Here is a 17,407-nt window from a genome sequence, read left to right on the forward strand (position 1 = left end):
CAGCATCCCTTCTGCAGACACTTCAGAGGAGCCATCAGAAATAACAGCTCCTGCCCACCACTTGTGAAATCTCTCAGGCTTAGTGGGACTGTGTTGTGCTTTCTGAGGGACACAATTAATGTCTGACATTGCACTCACTGTTGCAGCTCTGATCAACGGGCACAGGATTTGCCAAGGCAAGGACCAGTACCTTGTGGTGATCCATGAAGAACCTGCCTCCACAGGGACTGACCCTGACCAGTGTGGAGTGGACAGACTGGGATCTCTGAGTGGAACAGGAGAGAAACACAAAAAGGCAGGCCAGCAAGTCACCCAAGGAGTAAGGACTGGATCTCTAAGCTCCCATGACGTGCTGTGTTCAGAAGTCTCTTCTGCAGCAGCAGCTTAGTGATCTAGCTCAGAGGCACTCATTTTACCACTTCCACCTCATCTGGCTCACAGACCAGTGGTTAAGTCAATTACCGACTTCTGAATATTGGCAACTTCTGAAGAGAACTCCACGATGACAGAACTCCCCACCAAGAGGAGCAGGCTCCTGAAAGTGGTCACTCTTCTGTTCAAGCACACTTGGCAGCTTGGGGACGGAGTGTATGACCTTTAATGCTCTCCAAAAACCACCGAAAACAACAAAGTCCAAAAAAAGTACTCATGTGTATCAGGTTGTTTGTAGCAGCAAAACTCTTTTCCCAGAAGCAGAAAGGTCAGTGCTTGGCAGCACCCAAATGGTGCCAGCCAGAGGAGGCCACCACAGGCGACCCCAATGCGCCACGAGGTTTCACAGGCTGCTCCCCCCTCTTGCTGACCACAGGGAATACAGCTGGAATCCACACCCCCCTTTTGCTGATCACAGGGAATACAGCTGGAATCCTCAGCAGGAGCCAGCTCCAAGCGACAGATGCACGTCATGTCCCAGGAAAATCAGGAACCAAAACTCACAGATATTTACTCCATTTTGCTGGTTCTCACACATCAGGGACACATTTCTGCTCCTCAGCTGAGGAAAGGAAACAGCAGAGCTCTGGCTCAGAGCTCAGTCCTGGGATTCACTCCAGTAAATAACTCACTTCCATTTCCAAACAAACACTAGGAACTGACCCAAGACAGAGAAGGTCCCTTCTTGCCCCCAAGAATGAACAGGCTCAGTTAAAAACTGAAGTCATAAAGCCCAAAAGCACTCAGGTACATGAAGGACACCAGAGAAATGCTTATGAGAACCCTTCCCTTTGGAGAATAAATCATGCTTGGAAAAAGTCATCCCTGCATTTCACATTTCCCCATTCTCCTGGGCAGGTGTCTGGATCCAGCACCAAGCAGTGGCTGGCCACACCACCTGGAAGCACCACAAGAAGCTGCTGTGACTGTAACGGATTTCCAGACTGCATCCAGAGTGCTCATCCCAGTTCAAGCTCTCCACAGGAAACAGGCTGGGATATGGTGGAGACGACAAGAATGGCCAAGCACTGAAGCACCAGGGGGAATAAAATGCAACCCTTTGCAAATGCCTGCAGTATGTGCAACTGCCACCAAACCGAGCTGTTGGATCAGGCCTCAAAATCTGTGACACCCACACTGAGAACTAAAAAAGAAAAGTTATTACAAGAAACTGCTGAAAACAAACCCCAAACTGGTGTTACTTTTCACTGAGAGGAGATTCCAGCCAGAAGGAACCACACTGGAAAGCACCGCTGCTGATTACCAGAAGGAAAACTGGCCATTTTTACCTCAGATTTAGGGACTGGGGAATCCAGGCCATCCTCTGCCCACACTGCCCCCAGACCCACCATGGGTAGTTTTAATTGCTTCTACACTGCTGGCCTTGGTTTGAAAGCTCTATGTCTCTGAAAAGTCTGTTTAAACATAGGGAACAAGCACAAATATTTCAGACATTGGAGAGAACATTCTGTTCCTTTAAAGAAAAGGAATCAAATATGTATTTCTTTTTAATGGAACTGCTGGACTTGTTCCAAAAAGAAATGGTAACAGTTCCACTGTTTTGAGGCAAAATACCAGAAAACATGTCAAAGAGGTATTTGTAAATGACTTCAGACCCAACAGAAGCAGCAAAGCAGTTGTCTGGTTATGACAACTCATTTCAACAGCTGCAGAGAATAACATTTCCAAAGGGATGCAGGCTCCAGAGCGACAGGCTACTCATCATCTCCCATTTGTGATTTCATGCTCTGGAGGAGAAGGTTTGAGTAGAGCCCATCTCCAGCACTCTGTGGTTTTAAGAAAACTGCATCATGTCTGTGCCTGAATTTGTACTGGGAAAAGAGGATGAAGTAATTTTCATGTTCAATTCTTAGCTTTCAACTACAAGTTTTTCCAACTACCCTTTCTGTTGTTGTGCTTCCCTCTGATATCAGAATAGGAACATCAACAGAAGCTCAAAATCAGTAAAGAAAAACAAAGAGAAGTTTAAGCAAGTTAATGCTAAATCGTAACATCAATAAATAAAAATATAAACTTCCTTCTCAAAACTTGTGTTTAAAATGAAAGAAGAGAAATTTATGTTAGCTACCCAGCTCAGAGCACTGAGAGCCACCTCGCGGGATGGAGACTCCATGAGAAGGAAAATGCAGATCCAGGAGCACTCTGGAGCTGGACACCCCGTTGGACAGAAGGCAAGGATGAAGGACAGGAAAGCCAGAGGTGCTGCCCCAAGCCTCCAGAGTCCTTGGGAGAATGGGTTTGGAGGAGTCAGGGAAGACTCAAGTCTGAAAAAGCCACTGTGTGAACTTTAAGATCTGGCCTGTGGAGGAACAAGCTGAGATCTCCCACTGGCAGCTCGCGAAGTGAGACACTTCTTGTTCCTGCAGTGAATGAACTCTTTTAAAGCTTCCAGGCCACACAGCCCATGTCTGAACACAGAGGAAAGAGGAGCAGGCCACTGCATGCAATTAAGCTGAAAACTTCAAGCATAGATGGAAAGGTGTAAAAAAGAACCTTTTCTAAGAACCCCAAAAACCTTGGGAGGGTGCAAATAAGCCCAAAAACACCTAAGTGGAGTTGTAAAAGAGAGATAGAATTATTTTTTTAAAAAACAGAGGTGGAAGAAAAGCATAACTAAAGACAAGGAAGAAACTTGGTGGGGCAATATTTGGTTACTGCGTTAATTTAATTTATATCTCTCTAATAATTCATTTCCCAAGACTTATTTCATCACCTCCTACATTATGCAATAATTCAAAGTGATGCCTGGGCTCTTATCTTCTGTTGCTTAATGAGCAGTGCTCACATCACACTGGAGATGTTTACTCACAGAGCCCAGAACCCTGCCTGTCTCTGCCTGGCAGCCCTGCTGGAGCCACTTCCCAAATCAGCACCACAAAACACACTCAAAACCCTGCTGTGCTCCAAGGATGAAGCCATGGAAGGTGCTGTATCCACAGGGTTGCATCACACACCTGTTAACAGAACCAGTTTCTCTAAAGACCTAAACAAGAATTTTGGTTTTAATCTTGCAGAGAAATCCATATCAAAAAAAACAAAAACAGGAGCTACTGTACTGTGTTCATGTACAAAAACATCATTAAAGGTAACTAAGCAGTAAAAAATAAGGCCTTGTAGCAGTTTCAAGTATTATGAACTGGCACTTAATATGTACTTCTCCATGCAACAGAAACAAGTGTTAAGCATCACTGACTTTATTTCCTAATAATATCAATTAAACCGAAAGCCAGTGTAGATGAGAAGAAACGTCAAGTACCAGAAATAGGAATATTTTTTTTTAAATAAATTACCTATTTCTCTTCTGCATTCACTAACAGCTCACAGAATGCATAAGGCAAATATTTCTCCAGTAAACCGCAGGGTTTCAAATACTATGAGGGTATTTTACTGCATGAGGAAAAGCACAGAATACACACCCAGACTGAGAACTGCAACACCTCCCCCATCCATGGGCAGAGGGGATTTGCTGAAATGCTACAGCTTGATTTTAAACAGCTGTGTTAGGTTTGATGGTTGTTAACAACCTCACAGAAGGGCAGAGCAAACCTAATCCCTGCTTTCTTCCTTTCATCCTAGGCGGATGGCAGGTGACTCCTGAAGCCTCAAGGTTTGAAAAAGCCCCAGGACTGGGTAAGAGCTTCCTGAAGAGATTCCCAAGGCTCCAGAGTGAAGACTGCTCTTCCCCCTTTCTGGCCTGTTCACTGGTTACTCTACACACACCACACACAACAGACATAATCCCAGGTAACTTCCGTGAATCACCAAGAGCTTCTGTATTTCCCTTCCAGCACTTGCTATTAATCATTTCACCCTAACTAATGTGTGCTACAGAACCAAGAGCTCCTGCTACCTGTGCCCCACCTGATTTCTACGTGGGCTTAGAGTTCAGGAAACAATGAAGGGCAAGTCACAGTGCCAAAAATAATAAATTGGGAAAGCAGCTGGTGCCACTTTAGCTTCCAATTTCCCCTTCAGGCATCACTGAGTCACATACCCAAAAAGAGAACTTTTATTTTTCTAAATAATCCTTCACAGACACTTCCAAAAGTCTCAAAGCGTCTTCTGGTTGCAGCTCTACAGAAACAATCAAACCTTAATAAAAAGTCTTTATTTTGGCACAATATTTCACTGAACCATGGAATATCCTGAGCTGGAAGGGACCCACAAGGATCATCAAAGTCCAACCTCCAGCCCTGCAGACACCCCAACAATCCCACCCTGTCAAAATTAGAAGTAGCTTGTAATTATTGCCAAGACAGACACCAAACCTCTGAGACTCTGCCTGGGCATGACTGTAAGCACTCTTCTATAAGCAATGATTTGGCCACGAGACTGTCCATTTCTATAAAACTGAATTATCCATCTAGGAGTTCGTCTTGGACATTAGTTTTTGTCATTTCTTTGCATACTACTTCAAAATTAGAAACATAAAGCATTCAAATGGAAAAACATATTTTTATTTTAACAAAAATTTTGAAGGAATTTCTGGTTCTGAAATTCAGATTTGCTGAATTACAAGTGGCCACATTTTGCAGGTGAGAAGAGAGGTTCTGAAATAACTGGTTACTCTCTAAGGTAAGACACTGATGTTCATCAGTGGCTGACCTCAAATGGAGTGACACAAAACTCTATTGTTCATTATTCATTCACAAAAAGCAATTTCTTTTAACTACTTATTTTATACACGTTAAAGACTTAAACCACTGAATAATACTCTTATGCAAACAGACTAATGTTAAATAATCCTTGTTTTCTGCTAAAAAATGTTACATTTAGAAACATGTTGGGAAGTGCCACACAGTTGCTACACATGTTCAGCATTTTCCTTCCAAGGTAAATACCCTGGGAAAAAATTGTTAACTGGTCCCAAAAGCTCCCTTTCTATCATTTTCAATCCCTCCCAAACCAATGAAGCAGCAATTCCCCATCTGTAAGTTATGCAGGCTTAGCTCCAAGAGCTTACTAGAAGTAAAACAACAGACAACTTCGGATTTAGTGGTTTTCTATGCAGACCAACCCCCCACCCACATCCCTTGTTCTTCACTTCTTAAAAGGTAAAAAAACTGAGTTAACAGGGCAACCCAAAGACCCCAGGACTCCATGCTCACTATTCTGCGCTCAAACACGTGCAAAGACTAAGATAAGGCTACACCCAGGGCCACGCTTAGGAGCAAATAAAATGCTTATCCTTTCTAAATTAAAATCACACAAATATCACAGGCTGGTCAGTTCATTGCAATTTAAGAGAAACGGCAAAGCTCATTATGTTATTTTTAAGTTAAACGAGAAAGCAAAACGTAGCAGGCAACATGCAGAACTATGCTACTGATATCACAACGTCAGTAAACAGGCAATAAAACACAACAGCTCCCCCCAGCCCTACTGCACAGAAAGCCCTTAAAGAGTCACTCCTACAATGCAGTTAAGTAGAAGATTTCAGAAAAGGATGCACAAAAAACATTTAGCAGACTAAACAATTTGATTAAACAGAGTCCTGAGAGTTTAACACAAGTTCAACAGCATAACATTTACAACAAGAAAGAAGAAAGGCACCTGGAGACATCTGACACTGGGCATGCTCTGCAGGCATCTCAGTGCGCACATGCTCTCTACCAGGTTGGAGCAGCCTAGCCACAAAGACCTTGGCACAGAACACTGCAGGGTGACAAAAAGGAAGGAAGAGAAGAAGCAGTTAGATGCCACAACAAATCACTCAAGGCAGGCAACTCATTAGTATGTTAACGTGGGTACTTATCTATGTTATTTCTACATTAATCACAGTTAGCGGCCAGAGGTAAAATAACCACTGAAGATCCTGTGCAGCAATCAAGGACGAGCCATCCCTCTGGTGTGGGCTCCTTTTCCCCCTCTGTAACCCCGTGGCTTTAGGGCCCAACTGAACGCTTGAACTGACTCCCAGCAGCAGGAGAGTTTTAGTTCACCCACACTGCTGCCCACAGCAGAGTTTCTGGGGCAGAGGCCTCACCCAGCAACCTAGGCTGGCCAAAATCCCTGCCCAGCTGTGCCCTGCACAGTCCCCCTGGGGACAGGAGGTGCCATTGGGGTGCAAGGCTTTCGAATCCACCTGGAGGAGCCTTGGGAATTAAGGTTTGGCACTCCCCGCTGTCTCAGCTTTCTCAAACAAACTGTGGTTCTTCATTCTGCACTGGGACAGACAACCTGACAATGGCAGCACATTTTAGAGAGGAACCACGCTTAGCTAAGTTCAAATGACCAAGCTCTGCTTAATCAAGGAATCCTAATGACCTGTGGAAAAATGTTGGAATTATAGTTGAAGATATCCTAAAGCCGAATCATCCCCTGGCTACATTTACTACTCTTCTGCTACCCGAGCTTAACTACCAAATTCCCCACTGCTGACATGAGAAGTTAGGAAAAATCTGGAGAGCCCTTTTGTTTCTTTTCTGAAGCTGAAGAAATGTGATGCAGACAGACTCCCCAAAACTTCTGTAGCTCCCCAATATTATTTCCCAATTCCTTTTAAGGACAGAGCAGTACATACACCCGATAAAGTTAGGGAAAAGGATTCAATTCCTCAGCACCAAGCAGTGCACAAACCCAGCTGCAATATTTGGCTCAGACTGAGCTTTCACTATTTTCCACACAGGCTTCCAATTTAGTCACAATGGACACCAAAACTTTGAAAGAAAAGCCCCACACAGTTCAAAGCTGAAAGTGGAATAACTGGAGGTGAAGCCTCATGGAAAGCAGTTTGTGCCAGGATCGAGGAGGGGGAGAGAGCCCAGAGCACCTAAAGGGTAAAAAACTTTTCTTTGTTTCATATCTTATAAATAAAACAAAAGGAAGACTCATATTTTCATCTCCACGCCAAGGAGAGAAATTACAGCAAAACCAGCACAAGAATGGCCCTAGCAGCACCAAAACACATTGAAATTCCCTCTCTTGCCCAGCAGGAAGGTGCTGATTCCACAGGGACGTCCTGTGCTATGCACTTGGCAAGAGTGGGAGCATGTCTTATGGACAGGGGTAAAAATAGCCATATCTATGTTATATTGTATTATTCTTTCATTAACAGCAAAAGAAACCCATAGTTTTCAATTACTAAAAGTTTTTACAAGTTCATTTAATGCTTAGGGAAATGGGATTTAGCTATAAAATAATTACTCTGCTATGTCTGTCATTACTTTGCACTACTTAAATTTGACATGTCCTCACACCAACACTGGAAATTTAGTTCCCAGGACACTTCTAAGACAGTCAGCCAGTGACAACAGGGAAACTACCTTAACTTCAAGAAGACACCAAAAAGAAGAGGGTTTCGTATTTTCAAAAAAGATGGGACGTACTGTCAAAACCCACTGATTGAAGATACACACTTTTATAGGTCTGTTTTTCAAAAATGAGTGTATAATTCAAGAAACTCCCTTTCCAATCTGTTTCATTCTTTGTTCCTATTTAGGACAATATCTTCATGGTGGTTCTGCAACACTGAACCAGCAAAATTCAAGGTATTTCTGCAGGTGTTGATTAAAGCTCAAAAATAGTTTTAAACATACAGGCCTGATAAAAAAAGGTCATTTTTTGCTCACATAACTTCATAAAAGTCATTGATAAAAAACACAGCAAACTCCTCTCCTGAGATGTTCAGATCAGGTGTACAAAGCTGAGTATAATGTTTTTAATGAATCTACAGCTGTAGATGTCCACAAATTATAAGCTAAAAATCTCTGGTTTAGAGGTTATTATGTGGGGGAGTTTAAGAACTACTCTAGCTAAATAAACTGAATTTTAAGTGCTTAAGAGAAAAATGGGTAACTTGAGAACATTTTAAAAAATTTAATTCAAAATGCATTAGACACTGAGGCCATTTCCATGCCAAGGTTAAGCCACACAAAAACCTTTTCACAGCATTATGAAACCCTGCATGAAAGGCTTTACAAAAACTCCCTGGACACTCAGCTGCAGCTCTGCTATTGCACAATGCTACAAATTAAATATTGTGTCCCACTTCACACCAAAACAGGAACGTGCAAATATTTGTGTGCTTCCCTGACATGTTATTGCTTGACCCTGTCATGAATAAAGGCTTAATAATGTTCCAAAGGCTTCACTTTGCACTGGCCCTTCTTTTGCCAGGAGCCCAGGAGGTGCAGCACTATTTAATAAAGTCTGGGAAGGGGAAAGTGCCAGTGGCCAATGGGCACAGAATTGAATGAGTACACAGAGTCAGAACTGCACAGGTTAAGGTAAAGCCAACTGAAACTCAGATTTTAAGGAATAAGGTAATTAGCAATGCAGAGCTTTAACTGCCTCACATTCAGGGGGCAGTGGATCACCTGGAGGTCCTGTCTGCAGAGCTGAGAGGGGCTTTGAGCCCCAGGGCAAGGAGGGAAGAGACACAGAAACTCTCATTCTGATCACTTCAATGCTTTGCGCTTGCAAAGATTCATACTCTAATTTTATTATTGGATAACTGATGCTAATTCCATGCACAAAGAACTGCTTTGGTGGTCTAGCCCCAGGAATTACATTTCAAGCTTTACATTTCAATCTTAAATCTCAAATTTAAGCAGCCTATACGAAATGCTGTATTCCCAGAGAAACCTGTAAATCCTCAGTAAAAAGGGAAGATGCCTCACTGTCTTTAAAACTCAAATGTTAAGAACTTCTTAAATTAATAGCAAAGCACACAGCAGTGTGCATCCAATAAACCAACTTTGTAGCTGGGAGCTTTTAAGATGGAGGTATAAAAAACACCTCCTTGTGCCCTGAACTATCCAAAGTTTTCCTTCACTCTGAATTTCTCCCAGGTTACAGCACACCTGGTTAAAGCAGTGTGACGCCCAGAAATTGTTTCCTTCAGTGCATCTGATACTGTCACACAGAAATCCTCACACTTTTGTATCCCTTAAAAAAACCCTCACACATTTATCCTCTAAGGCCCATTAAACTACTCAAGAAATGCCTATAGCCTGTATTTCTGATGGAATTAGAACACCTTTGCAACCCAGGCATGGCAATATTGCAGTGTCATAACCAAGAATGACAGCATTTACGTAACCCAAACTTATCCTGCAAGTTTTATAAAATATTAAAATTATGACCTCAGAATTTTTCACTTTGTTCATTTTATTTATACAAGTTGATTTAGGGACTCCAAATTTATTGGTGAGTTTACAGCTTGGGAAATTCTGGTCTTAATGCAAAAATATGCAAAAAAGGTACCACCAAATAACCTCAGCCTTCACTGTCAATTTTTTTCAGATTTTAGCTATAAGAAACTCACATGCTACTCAACACTGGTGACTTCCTGGTTAGTTTACTTTGGCCTGGACCAACACAACTAGTATTTATTTCCACCAGCACTTAATATTGATAATTTTATGGGTAAGTGGTGCTAATTAAACCCCTCTCCATGGCTGGGGGCTCAGTTTAATGCAGCCCAATAGGTGCTCTGAAAAGCCAACTTGGATTTGAGGGCAGTCTGACAGTCTGGGAAAGCCTTACGCTCCCACCTCCAACTCAATGGCAAGCTCAGATCTCCTCAAAAATCAGCATTAACCACACTAAGATATAAAAAATATGAGCAGTAACACTGTTTCAAGGCCTTCATTATTATTTTACACTCAGCAGGAACAGCAGCCAACTTCAACTCCTTCCCGGTTTGCAGGCTGGGATTTCCTCCAGATCTTACCTGGTGCTTTTCCTGTTCAGGCTCCAAACAGTGCCAAGCAGAGCAGTGGTGAAGCCCTGGGCTGGGAATGAGTGTGCACGGGTGGGAAAGCAGAACATCCAAGGGTCTGTGTGAACACTGGGTGGGACATGCAGGGAGCGGTGACACGAGCGAGCTTCCCCAGGGACAGCCCGGCTGGCAGGGGACGGTCCCTGCACATCTGCCTGACCAACAGGGGCACTCTGGACTCCTCCTGCTGCCACCCCACAGCCAGGCTGTGCCCAGGGAGATGCCCTGTGCCCACGTGCTCCACACAAGTCTGCTGGAATCGGTGCCATCACATCACTGCCCTTCCCACGGCCAAACACAACCCCGCTGGGCCTGGAGGATTCGATTCGGAAGGCTGTTGGAGCACCATCCATACAACACATTTCCACACTCCAGGGAATTTCACATGTGCGTTCCAGCAATCTGCTTCAATTTCAGCAAACTGGACTCCCAGGTCAAGAACATTGTTTTAGATGTAATTTACTCTTGCATTTATTTCTCTCCTTCTATGAGCTACAAATGCAAAAATGAATTTCTCAAAAATAAATACCCACAAAGTGGAAAACTAATTTTAACTTGTGAAATTTTTTTATTATTCTTTTTCTGCTATCAGATCATTCTAATAAAATAGGTAACCGATAGCTGAGTCACAGTGCCATTAGGAAAATCAATTTAGCCAAATCATTGCCATTCACAATAAAAACTGCTCAATGGAATAACCTTCCAACAGCCATTCGAGATCTGCATGTAAGCTCTTGCATTTGGGGAAAAACACTAAGTGAGGAATCAGGAAATTTAAAGCAAGACAAGGGAAAAGAATTGATCAGAGAAATTCTCCTTATTACCACAGCGATGCTCTAGATAGGACACTGAATTCACAGGAGGCTGATGGATAACGCTGTCCCACTCTGCTCCTGAAGATCAAAGTGTGTTTGCTACACACAGTCAATGCTACAAAAGGAATATGGGTTCAGTGGAGAGAAGATTAAATGCTTTCTTTGAATAGAATAATGATCTTACTCCATTATAATTTATTAATCAGGATAAGACTCACGAGATGCAGCAGCTCGTTTTCAAGAAGATACAAAGGACTGGGAGAAAATCTTAAGATGTTTGCATAAGTCACTCTGAACATTAACTGAAATAATCTCAATTTTCCAAAATACACAGCATTTAGATTAGCTCTTGCTTCCTTCATGTACATACACCCCAACTCCCACAGTTGTGTGATACACCTTTCTGCATTAATATCCCGTGTTACTCTTAAATGGCCATTTCTAAAGCAAAACACTTTCTTCTGCTCTCCTGCAGCAGAACAGGGGCTTACAGACATCTCCTGTCAGCAGCTCAGGGCTCATCCTCAGTGGGCAACAGAGACCCAGCACTGCCAATCACACAGGAGAAACTTGCAGGGTGTCAAACACAGAGAAAAACATGGCTGAAACTTGTCTAACGTGTTCAGAGCTGTCTCAGATCCTTAGGTTTTCAAAGCTGAGGCCTAACAGAGCTAACAAAAAATTGTATGACAGGCAAGGCAGGGTAGAAGCACTCAAGTTCCAATGCTTGTGGAGGCTGGGCTGCCAGGAACAAACCCAGGATGCCCAGGCAGGGCTGCACACCCCAGGCTGCACAGGAATACTGCCACAGCTCTGAGAGCTGCCTCATATGGCACTTTCTCAAATGTAACATTCAAAACACAGGCAAGAGCAGAGCCTCCAACCTGCTCAGCTCTACTGCTGCCCTTGTAGGGTTGGTTGATGTCTCCAGAAGTTAAGCAATATTAAATAACATTGAGGATCTTAATCAGCAGGAGCACTCATTTATGGTTCCTCTTTTTCCTCTGCTCAGTGTTTTTTAAATTATTTCCTCTTTTCAGTTTTCATCACTAAAGATGCCAAGTTTACTTCTGCCTCCCTGTTCTCTTGTTTTAGGAAAAGGCACACCCCGAACAGCAAATATTCCACAAAAAGACAATATTTTTCACTTTTAACTCCAAAGTGAGTCTGATGTCTATGTGGAACAAATTCAATTTGATACTAGATGAGAATGCAAGAAATGTGTCAGTCTAAGGTTAATAAGTATTTCCCTTAGATTCTCCCTCTAAGGTTTATTTAAAAGAGTCACACTAAAACAGACTTCTCCACCCTAACCAAATAAAATTCAACTACTCAAAAAATCAAACCAGGAAACAACAGCACCCTTTCCACAAGTAATTCATTATAAATGTACTTATCAATTAAATTCAAATATAACTTTGGCACAAAATACCACACCAGCAAAACAAACGCAGAATTAAAACCATGCATGAGATCAACAGCACCACAGAGTTTCTGCTACAGGAGGTTAAATACAGAGGCCTCACCATTCACTGCAGTAACTGCCTACAAAGGAGAACACACAAAGGCTGAGCATTACTGCTGTTACTGTCCACAGGTATCCAGGTACATTGTCTCACAGTGACTTTAGAAATAAGTTGCCAAGTCCATCAAAGCCCCAACTTACAGTAAAGCTGGGCACTGGGATATGCAGCTCTCCCATTCACACCAGATATGATACTGAACACACATTATTTTATTTTCCTGCCAGCCAGGGACCCAGCTTGCCTTCCTGAGGCACACAAACACCTTCCAAACCCATCTCCAAGATAACCTGTTGTAGCCTTTTGCAGGCATCCCAAATCTCAGAGGAATGTGACTCCAAGTACAATGGCTCTCTCTACTCTGAAATAAACCCACTGTTACTGTGAGGCTCCTCCTGCCACCCCTGCCCTACACCTGTCCCAAAACAGCCGAGGCCAAACCTTCACACTGACAGCTCAGGAAGGGTTTAGGACACTGACTCAAAGTGCTGCCCAGAACAAAATTTCAAATGACATTTCAGCAGGAAAAGCTACAGGAAATTGTCCTAGGAATAACCAGAGAAGTTCTCTCCAGTTCTGATGGACCCATCAGAGGACAGAGACTGAACTCAGAGCTGGGACCTCCCTGAACTCCACGAGAAGCCTAAGACAGTCACTGACAAGGCTGCTTCCTTGTCAGTGATCCTTCCAGTGATCCTAGCATCCTTCCAGAAGCAGGATGCGGCAGCCAATGGCTCTGTGTCTGTTCCTGCACACACAGAAATTCACCTCGTGCTCTCAGGCCTGTGCTCCACAGCAGGCTGGATATTCCCTCCAGCACTGCTCCTGTATCTCCTGGCCATGCCCTGTCTGATTCAGCTCAGCAGCTGATTCCCTGTGCCCTAACACTTGGGGAACATGAAGCAGTTAAAGCGAGGGACTGTATGTGCAGACAAACTCATCTAAGCAGAAGCAGCAAGATATAGTACAGGGTGACTTCTTACCTGAAACTTTGTTTCTGGGCTTCAGATCCACCAATCCAGAATGAAAGGGGATTCGAATGGGTTTTCCTTCTCAGACTTGTCTGTTAAAAGAGAGCAGCCAATCATCTTCAGCTTGGTGTATCTACTTCTGTCTTGAACGAAATCCCAATTACTGCTAATGCTGTTAGAGACAAGGCAGCCCAGGCGCCTGCCCAGCCCGGGACCAACTACGTTAGTGGGGTCGTCGGATTGGTGGATCTAAGACAGAGAAACGCATTCACAGACAAGAAAGAGCTCCTTGCCTTACGCTGGGTCACCCAAACAAGCGTTTTGGGGTACAGCTCACTTTGCTAAGATTAAGGAATATGAGAAGAAGCTACAACGCAAATAACAAAGCAAGTCCAGAAGCTTCAACCACCAGCTCACACCTCTCAGGACTGCTCCAGGAACAGAGGTTTGCACAACAGCTCAATGCAGTTCTGGTCTGCCATAAACATCCTCTAAAGCACTTTGCTGCAATGATTATTTCCCTGTTTCCAGGCTCCAAATGACCTCATTTGCCTTACACATCTGCTGCACAAAGATGGAGTTGTCAAGACACTCCTGATGGGAACAACAGCACTGTATTCAGTACATTTGCAGTACTGCTGTGTCTCTGGAAAACAATCTAGAACCAGAAGAGAGTAAAACACTGTACACTACTCCTGAGACAAGAAACAGTCACCTCTTGCTAAGCAGGGAGATAAAAGGCCTCCAGCCAGCCCTGCCAGCAGCACAGCGAGTGTGACTACTTTAAAGCAGCTAGAAAGTGACACCTCAGAGAAGACAGGGTCTGCAGAAAACTCACACTCCACGTGCAACAGAAAGCTCAGCCTACAGAGATGAAACCTTGCAACTTCCACCAAGAGCTTCAAAACCTTTGGGCCATGGCCTATGGAGCTTCCCCTACCAGCAGGGAGAACAAAATGCTGCAACATCCCCAGAGGAACACATCACCACCACCTCCCACCCTCTCTGCTCTGCAGCCCCTCCAGAGTCCTGAACCTCAGCCTATCCACTGCTGTGCCCTACATCTCAAGCTCCAGCAACTCACAGAAGGGTAGAAAAGCCGCCACTGTCTCCAGCTGTGCCAAGAAACCATCTCCATGAGGACAGGACTGTCCTGCCTGTCCACAGCTCCTTAAAGAAAGGAGCACCTTCATGGTGGGGTGATTTCCTGCTTTCCAGCCACTGGCAAAGGCAGTCAACCCCAGGGCAGCCTTTCAAGGACAAAGCAGTGCTGTAGGCCCAGTACCATGTCCAATGCATGATTTTTAAGGCTGCCAAGGAAAGTGCTAGGATGTCAAGGCATATGACTCAGAATTTTCAGAGTACAATATAGCTCAGCAAGAAGCTAGCTATCAAATTATACAAATGTACCGATTTGCCAAGTCACTGCAGAGCCAGCAGGGTGCTGGAAGGAGAAGCACTTCTCCAGGAAGCCAAACCTTAACATTATTTGCAAGTGTAACAGCACAGGTCTGATTTTTGTCTCCAGAAGTCCTGGCGTGCTGGAGACAGCCTGAATAACAAGTTTCCCTGGCTAGTCCTCCCCTGCCCTAAGAGAATTGCCAACAAGATTCTCTATCAAGTCCAAGCTGGAACTTACTAAGTTTTGCAAATTCTGAGTATAGATTTTCAAAGAGATTTAGGCATTTTTGTCTGAAAATCAAAAATTGGCTTCACTACAAAGGTTGGGAGACTTGAAAACATCCCCATCATGCAAACCATGCTGAAATACACAAGCTCACACCCCTCAAAAAGGCAAACAGTGCACATCGGCATAACTTTTGTACCAAAACTCCACATTCAAGAACTCAAGAGAATGAAACTCAGAGCAAACTTGTAACGCTGAATATATACATATATACGTATACACGTATATAGTGATTCTCCTCTTCTCCTCTAAGTCAATGAATAAACCAAAATTCTGTAGTGTTGCCAACAGCTTGAAGTTGACCCAAAAAGCTTTTTTTGTCATTTTACCCAGAAACACATCACTCCCTGTTCCCAGCAAGTAGGTCCCTACCTACATCTTACAAATTTCCATCTGTATTCATCCTACAAATGGGCCCAGGAAGCTGAACTACTCTTTGATCCCACACAAAACTGTTAATTTCCTGGGGTGGAAATACAAGGATGCAAGTCCTGCGGGAATGTGGATTAACAAAGCACCAAAGAAAAAACATGCCTTCAAATGTTCTCATTGTTAATTTAGCCTGCATGAGAAGCAAATTAAGTTTTCAGAAAGAGTCAATGCTTTTTGTTGTTAAAACACCCATGGCATTGTGTTATTTTTGCATTATCTGCTCTCAGTCATGCATTGCTCATATTGGGAAATGTGTGGAAGTGGTACAGTAAAATGGAGTAGGCTATCAGATGTCACACCACTGAGCTCATAAATACATCAATAAACTGGGGAAGGAAGGGAATTTCCAGAAAAAGTGGATTTTCTGTGAATAATGATGCCATAAAAATCAAACCACAAAATCAGATTATGTAACGACATAAACAGTGGCATCCATATAAAGAAGACATCGCCCAAGGAAAAAGCTAGAAGGAAAGAATTGTTATCCATCAGCATTAACTTAAACAACTCAGTCAATATCCTCATTTCCCTTCAATTCATTTTCTGCCCTGCAACAAAAAAAAATTCCTTGTCACAGAGCAGCCCTCATAAGCACAGTCTCTTGTTCTCTCCCACACATCATTCCTCTCGCATTGGCACATTTGCTGCAACATCCATTTCATCTGAAAGCCATCAGCAATCTCCCTGAGCACGCTGCTGCACAAGCACTCTGAGCTGCCCAGGGCTGGGCAGCTGGAAATGCCAAAGCACCAGCGACCTCTAAACTGCAAGGCAATAAACCCAGCACACCCAGAGACACACGGCAAGCTGATTTAACAAGCAGCAGAGGTGTTTTAGAAAACATGAAATGAAAAGGTACATCCATCTTTCAAAGAACATTCCCAGTCTCTCTGAGGGTACAGCTTGTAACAAGGCAGGTTGTTTTGTGCGACGCTGCTCACAACACTCCTCAGTGACCCAAATCTTAGCAGTGCTCAAAGCTCTGTATCCTGAGGGACGCAGCCGGCACTGTCTGACACGCAGCAAAGGCAGATGGGCTTTTCAAAGCAGCAACCCCAGAGCACTTCAGAGAGGGCAGCTGCACCCCCAGCAGCTGCCTGCAGAGACAGGATCTCATTCCACACGGACACCTGGACAGGGATTTACTCCGGGAGCTCGCGGCCCCCAGGCAGAGCTCTGGGGCAGCCCGTGGAGCTGGAAGCTGCCGGTCATGCTCACCCAGAGGAGCCCTGCACGTGTTCCAGACTGCAGGGAACTTCCTCTACTGCACCTCACTAGCTCAGCATCAGGCAGAGCTTGGAGAACTTTGTTGTGTTAGAAAATGTAACTGCACTGTGAGGTGAGAAATCTCTGAGTCTGCAATGAGATTTAAAAAGCCTCTGGTTAAACACCAGGGCTTAGTCTCCCCAAAAACTGGTAACTTCCTTTCACTGAGAACCAAAAGCAATTTAGTTTCAGAAGTTCCCCCACAACTGGCACATCTGCAGCTTTCCTTCACCTGAATAATCCGATGGCTACTGCCACCATCATCAGAATCCTCAGATAACTTTACACACTTCTGCATCTTTATAGCCTCCTTCTCTCTGCCATCTCATTTCCCCAGTCAGGCCATTGCTTCAGCTAACCCTTCCCAAAAGATAAAGCTTTCCACACTCCTCTGTCCACTTCCCTCCTTTCACCACTCCACTGGCTCTGAGTGCAGTTGCTTTGCTCTAACTCATGTTCTTAAGCTCTTCCTTCCCATTTTCTGCACCACTGCCAAAGTCACAGCAATCTCTTCTCTTCAGATTTGCATCCTTCCT

The 17,407-nt window shown here is 43.8% G+C and overlaps 1 protein-coding gene across 3 annotated transcripts in view; it reads right to left on the minus strand.

The window, feature by feature from the left end:
* FBXW11 (F-box and WD repeat domain containing 11) overlaps window positions 1–13,578 on the minus strand; it is a 48,764-nt gene extending 35,186 nt beyond the window's left edge. The window contains exons 1-2 of one of the 3 annotated variants that reach the window (XM_039699441.1): window positions 13,499–13,566; window positions 11,002–11,107 (exon numbers count right to left, since the gene is read on the minus strand). Coding sequence is in view for 1 of the 3 variants with exons in the window: in XM_039699438.1 (XP_039555372.1) it covers window positions 6,007–6,057 (51 nt within the window). In the remaining 2 variants the exon portion in view is untranslated. Of the gene's footprint in view, window positions 1–6,006; window positions 6,090–11,001; window positions 11,108–13,498 lie in introns of those variants that run through there. The other 2 variants (XM_039699440.1, XM_039699438.1) reach the window with 2 other exon arrangements.
* Between the last annotated feature and the right edge of the window lie 3,829 nt (window positions 13,579–17,407).

The sequence above is a fragment of the Passer montanus genome, unplaced genomic scaffold (genome assembly GCF_014805655.1).
Source record: "Passer montanus isolate IOZ18808 unplaced genomic scaffold, ASM1480565v1 scaffold133, whole genome shotgun sequence".
In the NCBI taxonomy this organism is placed as follows: domain Eukaryota; kingdom Metazoa; phylum Chordata; class Aves; order Passeriformes; family Passeridae; genus Passer; species Passer montanus.